General features: G+C 41.8%; 1 protein-coding gene across 1 annotated transcript in view; it reads right to left on the minus strand.

Moving 5' to 3' along the window:
- The window catches only part of NKD1 (NKD inhibitor of WNT signaling pathway 1), a gene marked incomplete at both ends in the record, with an annotated part of 109,233 nt that extends 99,979 nt beyond the window's left edge, over positions 1–9,254 (minus strand). Inside the window, 3 exons of the mRNA XM_082319592.1 lie at positions 8,734–8,891; positions 9,058–9,090; positions 9,230–9,254. Of these exons, the coding sequence (XP_082175718.1) occupies positions 8,734–8,891; positions 9,058–9,090; positions 9,230–9,254 (216 nt within the window). The remainder of the gene's footprint in view (positions 1–8,733; positions 8,892–9,057; positions 9,091–9,229) is intronic.
- Positions 9,255–9,509: the final 255 nt, after the last annotated feature.

The following is a 9,509-nucleotide window of genomic DNA, read 5'->3' on the forward strand; positions in this document are numbered from 1 at the left end:
TCAAATCTTTGGGGAATCAGACAGCAAACTATCTCCGAGGGCAATGCGACACACTACCCACCATTCTCCTTCCTCCCCCAAGACAAATCTGTCACCTCCGTACCACTTATCATTCGCATCAGAGTATGGATCAAAAGATCCGAGGCTGCTCCCAAATCCCATTTCTCCTGCAAGACAGTACTTTGTTCTGTCACTTCCCTACTGAGTCTATCCCCTTATTTTATGCCTCACAGCATGTGTGGCTGCACCCCAAGATCAAACACCCATGCATGATTTTCTTTCACAGATCTTGAATCACAATGTTATACTTTAATAGGAACCTCAATATACTTAATCCCTTTAAAGCTGCCACAGTAATGCCCCCAAATGCATTAAATTCCACCCTAATCGCAAAACACAAAGTATTTCTCTCGATGGACAGTGCATAGACTGTTCTGACCACATGCCAATCCACCTCTGAGCTAAAGCAACATACACTGCCTGCATTTGTTAGTTTGAAGCCCAAGGATACGTGGCTGAAAATTCCAGGCACTTTAAAAGTTCTCTGCTGCAAATGTTGTTCAAAACATAACTGATCTCCTCCCACATTTTCAGGGATGATCTCACATTCTCAAGGGATTCTCATTGTAAATGATGTAAGGGACCAGTGCCACCAAGCCCGCATTTAAATCCAAATCCATTACAACCAAAAGTAAGACTGGTAGATGGCACTTTTGAAGGTATAAGCAAGACACCCTTTCACAGTCAGCTCAATGAGTTTCAGAGTTCCACTCAATTTTCAGATCGAGAAGGGTTACTGGAGAAAACTATCAAACTCAAAAGCTTTGACAAAAAAGCAAAAAATCTGCTTGCCTGATAAGTCTTGTGAACAACTATTAAGTTGTATTAACAGCAGCTTCAGATTTAAGGAACAACTCCTTCTCACGCACATTTGGCAGGGACCTTGGTCTGAACCAGGGAACCACAGGGTCTTCCATTATCCCTGCCAAGGGGTTACTGTGGTGGGATCTTTTAGGTGTATTTTTACAGGGCTCTTCTTGGCCATTGAGGAGCTTCTCAGGCACCGATAGTGTTTCAGTCTCCTGTGGCCACAGTCTGGTCTTCCGAGGAGCAAAAGGATTTACTCGACCAAAAGTTTTATAGACTAGAACAACAGGATCATTTATTGCTCTATAACATATGATAGGCCACACCCCACAAGCAAAATCACTGGTACTCAATTTCACGGTTGTTATAGGACTTCCCAACAAGAAACCGCATCATTCCCTTCCTCAAACGATTAGATTCTGTACGACTAAAACAGAAGTATTTCTCACATATGATGGGCACGTATCAGGTCGTGTAAGATGCACGCATAAAGGCATTAAGGAATCTGGCTGAACACTTGCAGATATAAGCCTGCTTGAATGCCAACTCCCATGACAAGCCAATGGACTCATCCTTATTGAACAGCGGACATCCAGTTACATGACAGCAGTCTATTTGCAAGACACTAACTATACAGGACTTTCCAACTCGAAAAAGGATGTCTCACATGTTCAGAAGTGTCATCTCTATTCTGCAAATTACAAGACAAAATATATGCCTTATTGCTCTGATGACAATAAATCCCGAAGTTTACAAAAAGCAAATGCACTGTATGGCTGTATGCCTTGCAGAGAGACCAGGACAGCAATAGTTGAACCTACACAAGTCATTTCCCCTCTCTCTTAGATTACGCAGTAGTAAAAGTATCTGCGCCAGCACAGCCCTTTCACCACAGCTAACACCACTGGCGTTCCACCACTGCAAGACAAATGTCATGAGATATTCCAACACAAACACGCTTTGCTGGCTCAGAAATCAGACACAATGAAGATTTTGCATTTGGAACTTGGTTAATAATTCTTGAATGGAATACAGTCCAACTCAGCCTCCCATAGCTGTAGTTACTCTGTAGGAGTAAATACAAGCTTAGTTTTGCTGCCAACATTGGCAGATATGACTAAATAAATTCACAGAAAAAGTCTATTTGACCATTTCTTCACATTAATTTTTTGAACTAAAACTATACCTCCTTTTCCATTAAAAGGTATCTATAAATATCACATAGTCTGAAAACTGAGTATTCAGAATAACTCGTATATTAACTAGAAAGGTGGTTTAGTTACAAAAAAATACTTCAAGTATTTTGTACGTTTCAATATCTACCATTTACTTTCCAACCAGGTTTTGATGCTGACATTCACAAAGCAAAATCCATCCACAGGGATTTCTATAAAGGCCAACATCTGCAGCACAGGGAGCAATGTTCCATTTTGATTTAAATATCATCACCGAACAATTATTTCCCCAACTTTGGAAAAACTAAATCTTACAAAGTTTCAATACTCGAGACACTTCTCTCCTCTGTTCATAACCCAATTTAAAAGAAACCATAAAAGTCAACTAAGATCTTCTTCTGAAGGGTGCCTACAAATAGCGCAAAAAACCTACAGACAACCTTTCTGTTAATGAATGCTGCTGTAAAGATCATTCCCATATGTCAATAATTGTGCTATGAATTGTTATAACCAAAGTTTTAGCATAAAGTCAGGACTATATTATTTACATTAAAGTCATTAAAGAATATAACATACTGTTGTTACTTTTCATCCCAATTTACAGAAGAAAATGCACTCCATATAATCATAGAATCATAGAATGGTTTGGGTTAGAAGCGACCTTAAAGATCATCTCCTTCCAACCCTGCTGCCATGGGCAGGGACACCTTCCACCAGATCAGGTTGTTCAAAGCCCCATCCAGCCCGGCCTTGAACACTTCCAGGGAGGGGGCAGCCACAGCTTCTCTGGGCAACCTGTTCCAGTGCCTCACCACCCTCACAGTGAAGAGTTTTTTCCTGGTATCTCATCGAAACCTACCCTCTTTCAGTTTAAAGTCATTACCCTTTGTCCTATCACTACAAGCCCTTGTAAAGAGTCTCTCTCCAGCTTTCTTGTAGGCCCCCTTCTGGTACTGGAAGGCTGCTATAAGATCTCCCTGGAGCCTTCTCTTCTCCAGGCTGAACAACCCCAACTCTCTCAGCCTGTCCTCATAGGAGAGGTGCTCCAGCCCACTGACCATCTTCGTGGCCCTCCTCTGGACTCGCTCCAACAGGTCCATGTCCTTCTTACATTGGGGGCCCAGAGCTGAATGCAGTATTCCAGCTGGGGCCTCACGAGAACAGAATAGAAGGGAAGAATCACCTCCCTCGCCCTGCTGGTCACACTTCTTTTGATGCAGCCCAGGATACGGTTGCCTTTCTGGGCTGCAAGCGCACACTGGCAGGTCATATTGAGCTCCTCATCAACCAACACTCCATAACCAAGGCCTTCTCAGTCAGAAGAACTAACATTTCACTAAGCCAAGAGGGACTATCAGTAGCCCAAGAAACATAGCTTGTATCACTTAGATGATGACTTCGCCCAGCTACTACACAGAATATGCTTCGTTCTTACAAACATCAACCTAAGAGGGTTGTTAGAGATCAAAAAAAAAGTTACTTTAACGAGATTGCTTGCAGAAACCTCATGGGCCATTCAGCTTTCCAATCAACATGCCAAATTAAAAGTGTTCCACATTAAACCTGAAACACCTATAAAACAAGCCCTGATGAAATACAGACTGTCTCCCATCCACCTCCTCCATATGGCTCAAGCAAAGTCAACTTTTAATTTCATAACACAAAATATTTAATTTATGCTTTTCTTCATATGTCAATTTAACCTCCGGCACATAGCTTTGAAACCATGTAAGGATGCCTAACACTTTCCATATGGCAACTGAATTGTGGCTTTTAATTGCACCAACTGGTATCATTCAAGGATAATTCCCTTGGAATCCAGCTTTCTGCTACAGTATTGGCCAATTCACTAATCTCATCACCATGGCACTAACACTTTCAGAGACTCTTTGATTGTTAATATTCATATTATAATTTTCCCAAACCAGAGCTGTCAAGATATACTATGTGCACCACTAATTAAATTATATTGGTTTGTTGGCACCAAATTTCAACACTAAATAAGATTCTGCCTCCCTCTCTTTCAATACAAAGTTTGGCAATTTTATTTTAAATGCCATACACAATATTTTGTATTTCAAAATATTTTTTTAGTCATACCAATATCTAGCCCTGCTGAGTCTGTTGCTTTTTTTAATTTTCTGAGTCGATACAAATAATTATCTATACAGTACTGACATTAATGTACTGGGAAATATTTTGGTTTAAAAGATCACTTCAAGCAGTCACACAAGATATCACCCAAGGAAATGTTAATTGCTCTTGTCACCATATCAATAAGAAAGCAGTCTTTCAAATGTCATTCCACCCATGAGGTGACCCCAAAGTAGTGCTACAATTAAATCTTCCAATTCAACAGCCTTTAAGCCATACAGACCACTAAAAAAAGTCTCTTTTCTGTTTATTATTTTCATTTTGGATGAATGACCTACCCAGCTGTGTCTTCCATAAGGCTATGTATTTTTACATGCACACACACGCATGCTATTTAACAGTGGGGGATTGGGAAGGGCTTTTTTTTTTTTTTTTTTTAAATTTAAGATCATGCTAGAGGAGCAGTGAAGTTGACACTGGCGTAGTCTCCTCTCAGCCATGCAAGGAATGCCCATTAATGTCACTGGCAGTTACAGGCACAGAACAAATGGAGAACAAGCCCCACCTCTGAAGCAGTGATGTGCCTCGGCATTTCATACTGTATTATTCCCAGACCAGATACTCAACTCTAATTAATATCAATTAGGATTGAACATGAGGATCACTAGCACTAAAGAGCCCAGCAGAAGTGGTAAGCTGAGGTCTTTCCTATTTTACCTAAAATGATTACTTATACCTTGGCTCACTGTGAGCTAGTTTGAAATTCAATTAAAAACATGAGATTTTTTCCAATCCCAAGCACAGATCTCAATGAGACATGCAAGAAACCAGTAAAATTTCTTATGGCTTTGAAGATAAAAGTAAAGTGAACTAAGCAAATGTCATCTATAATATTTTCCCCCCTAGCATATAACTACTTCTCAGTTAAATAAATAAATACATGAATATTTGCAAACAATGCTGATCTCCAAAAATAGTTTGTAAAAGTAAACACACTGAATAAATTTAAACTTAAGAATTATACAGGATAATCCACAGTGTCAGAAAACCTTTCTGGGCACCAGTTAACTCATTCATAAAGCAGCAAAAGAACTGTATTCACTTGCTCTAGCAGATTTACAGCCCCAGTGGTTTCAATTAGCTTTGAAACTAGAAGATGACTCTGGACCTCATACTTTTCAGGGTTGCAACAAAATTCCTTTTTTCGTTAATTCTACATGATGTGGAAGGCTGCAGCCCAGCCCTCAGCCTCCACAGTAATTAAAACATTTAGAGCAGAGCAGCCCCTGCTGGGCGGGCGGCAATGGTTTAATGAGATCAGAGCTCTTAGCCCAGAACAGAAAGTTGTATACACACCAGAAGAGCATATTTCAGATGCGCTCCCCTTCCTCTGGCTCATGCCTTCACCCAACAGTTTACTGTGAGATGCTTCTCAGGTCACTGATTCATTTGGCAATAGCCGGACACTGATTACCATTCTTCTAGTGAATTGGTGGGGGGAACACACGGATGGATGGGACAAGGCATGGATGACATGTCAGCTGAGGGAAGTCTGCTCTAACCAAGAAACTCTCAAAACTTCAGTTCAGGAAGAGAAAAGGTGCTGTATTCTTTAACCCTCCTTGTGTCAAACACCCCTTGAGTGAACTGATGTCAAGACCTCCCCTCCACAACTATTGTAAATTCAATCGTTCTAGAGAGGAGCACAAATGACATTTTATTGCTTTCCTGTATTAGTCACTCAGTCCTCTTGTAAAACAATACATGAATCCCCCTGAACTTCAGTGTCACCTCCCCTGGATGACTAACTTTAGCAAAGCAATTCAGTGTCTCTTCTTGAGGAAAACAGCCTTCCAACTACAACCAAGACAGAATTTTTGGCTTATAGAGAGCAATGTACATCAAATTTCACTATTGCATTCGAGTTCTAATCAAAATGATCCAAATCTTTGAAGTTTCAGACTTGGAAGCAACTGAGAGCTCTCCTCTCCCACCAACTGGTCTTTGGAAGTACACTGGATTTGACCAAATAGGGCCCTACATACTAATGAAGCCACCATCAACAAAACTCTGGTTAAGGATTCCTAGGAGGAAAATTATTTCTAGGACCATTATTTTTTTTAAACTCAACGGGATGTTTCTCCAAATGCAGATATTTTCATGTGTTTGATCTAACTCTTTCTGCCATAAGTCACAAATGCAGCAATTAGGACCTATTTCAGAGGAAAAATCATGTTTTAATGAGAAGCCAAAGTTTCAGCTGTGACATAATAAAACTGTACCATTCCACAGAGCCTTGTAAAACTAACCGAACATTTCAGGAGGAATTTTGAAGTAGTAAGGAGAAAAGCCCTTGGTCGATTGAAGTGCAACTGTACTACGTTACTGGGGAATACACAACTGTCCCACACAATCCCATCAGTCAAAGTGACTCGTATTTCTATATCTTGAGGTGAATGAAGAGCCAAGAGGTTAGGCTACAATTCGCTTTGTATCTTGGTATAATTATACAAGAGATCAAAGAGATCTCAGAAGAGAAACAGTCATGCAATCTCAGTTATGGAGTCAATAGCTGTGACTCCATAATCCTTGTCAAAAAGACTGTACATATGGCACATCTGGTTCCAATGTAGGATTAGAAATGCATCCTTCCATATTACCAAAAGTTCATATTTTAAAGGACCTTTAATGTAGCTGTCACAGTGTGCCTGTGACAGGATGACAATTAAACTAAATCAATTAGCAGGCTATATATGCATACAGATACTACCAAATACATTAGGCAATAAATTGGAAATATTTTCAAACATTCAGAAACAGCTCTATCAGGATGACAGTAAAACGCCTCATGGGAACAGTGCTTTTAAGCGTACTTAAACCTATTTACAGTTTTATAAAGTAGTAAAACTATAGACTAAGTTTTAGTTAATGGCTTGCTAATTGCTGAGCTATCATGAGGAGGACACCTTGAGTAAGAAGAGAAATACTGTTCTACTGTCATTCCAGCTGAGCAGACCTCATGGAACTGAAAACTGAAGAGTTTTGTGGAGAGCAAGTTATTTTCTTTTCAGAAAGCAAACTGTCTTTGTGGAAGAAAATACATTTCACAAAGCTAAAGTCAGAGTTTTTGACCTTTAACTCTTGTATTTTAAACCCATGAGTTTGGTGAGTTGAACTTCTTTCCTAGAAAATATATATGTGAAAGGTAGAACATATCTAAAAAGCTTGACTCACAAAAATGGGGATAATGAAAAATAATTAAAAGCACACGCTTTTACTCTTTGCCCCTGTATCATACGTGTATGTACCATTATTAATGAGAACTTCTTTCTTTGGACACATTGTCTCCAAGTAAAGCACAATTTAAAAAAAAAAAAAAAAAAAAAACAACAAAAAAAAAACACTTCAACCAACCATACCTGCAAGCTGAACATGAACTGATTATGCTCATCAATTACAAACACTTAGATCAGTATCTTACCCCCTTTGCCTTACTTCTAGTGACTCCCAAACAATTTATCCTCCTCTAAATACAATTCTGGTGGAATTTAAAAAGTCATCATTAGCTTTTCCCATTCTACACGTCTTCTACACAGTTTAAAACCCCACCTAAAACGAAGTATTCTCCACTTGCGACTTAATTTTTCCTGAGACACAAGAAGTCTGGGCTTCTGACAATAAAACTGGTGGCTAACAAAGCAAAGAGCCTGCAGGAGGTTTGGTGGCCCTGCTCTGCTTGCACTTTCAGAGCCACATTCCTTGCTGGGAAGCACAGATTCCAATCTCCCCATCTCTCAGGTTACTTTTCCACTGATGAAGCTTTCAGGGCTTGATCCAAAGCTCACGGAAGTCAATGGGAGCCTTTCAGTAAACACCAATAAGCCCTGGATCATACCCCGAAACACTGTGAGGACCATATCGAAGAATTGTTAAGTTTGTTTACCTCCCATCATGCCTTTTTGTTTAAAGGGACAACATTAAAAAAAAAAAACAAAGGCAACTTAAACATTTCCTCCAGCCCAGCTTTACACGGGAGGACTGGAGGAAAGAGAAAGGGTGGGAAGCGACCAGTGCGGTAACAGCCGGGACAAGTGACATGTGCAGTAACTCTTATGGAGAAAGTCAGCCACGCATTATTAGCAAAGAGCAAATAAATAACAATACACTCTTCGGGGACTTCTCCTTTCCTGAATTCCTCTGCCAAAATGTCACAGACAAACTTGTGCACCAATCAGGGTCCGCAAGCTTGCACACACTGGCAGGGTGTTGGGCTTTTTCCAGAGATTCTCCGTTTTTTCCCGTTTGTGAAGGATTTTGTTCTAACCGTACTGCCCAGACACTAGCGGACAGGTCCCCTTACTCCTCTGGCTTTTGTACCACCACCAAGTTTGCTCTGCAGCTCCTAACTTCATCAAAGGACTGAAGGAAACCACCCACGGGGCAGCCCCTTGGAGCAGCATTAGGGCAAAGAAAACCCTTCCTTTGCACAAGCGGCCCTTGGGAGGGAGAGAGGGATGTAGAAAGAGCTTTTGGTTTTCCGTATTTCAAAAAGAAGGGGCGGGGAGGGGGGGTGGGGGCAGCGAGGAAGCTGACATACCCTGGCGCTGGAGAGCCTGCAAACAGCCCGGTGCTGGCAGCCTTGCTGGAGTCCCGAGCTGCTGCCTCCGCTGCTGCTGCCCCCGGAGTATTTCTGCTTCACCATCCAGTCCTCCAGCCCTCTGCGAGCCAGAGAGGCGTTCACCGCGAAACTATCACCTAGAAGAGAAGAGACAATGCCGCCGCTGAGCCGCCCGCAGAGCCCCCCGGCCCCCCCGCGGCCCGCCGGGGCCGAAAGCTGGGGGGAGAGGGCAGGGGGACGGGGGCAGCCGCGGGCACCGGGGGCAGGCGCTCAAAGTTACTAGCAGCAAGGAGCCATCCCTACCTTCTGGACTTTCTCTGGGTTTACAAACGGCAGCTAGGCAGATCCGGAGGAAAGTGTGTGGGGGAAATAATAAAGGAAGATCATTAGACACCGGTATAAAATCACAGCAACAGCCGAGTAAAATCCGAATAAGGGGAAGGGGCTAAGAAAGTAGCAAGTGAAAGGAACTAACCATGTTTCGAGTGAAGTTTCCCCATCTCTCTGCATTGATCTGCAATTACGATTCATTTGACTGTTTTCAGTAGGGTCAGGTTCGCTTGTTGTTATTTGTGTAGATGTATAAAATCCCAGCGTGTTTAGAAATCCATGTGCTCCGCTTCTCCCTGCGAACGCACAAGCGAGATCAAATCTCAGTTCCTCTCCTGCAGCACGGTCCGGCGTCCCCCTCTCCGCTCCAGTCTTCTCCTCTCTCCTCTCTTTCCCAAAGACAGAGGCGGTTACAAAAGACCTTA

The sequence above is a fragment of the Platalea leucorodia genome (assembly GCF_965183815.1).
Source record: "Platalea leucorodia genome assembly, chromosome: 8".
Classification (NCBI taxonomy): domain Eukaryota; kingdom Metazoa; phylum Chordata; class Aves; order Pelecaniformes; family Threskiornithidae; genus Platalea; species Platalea leucorodia.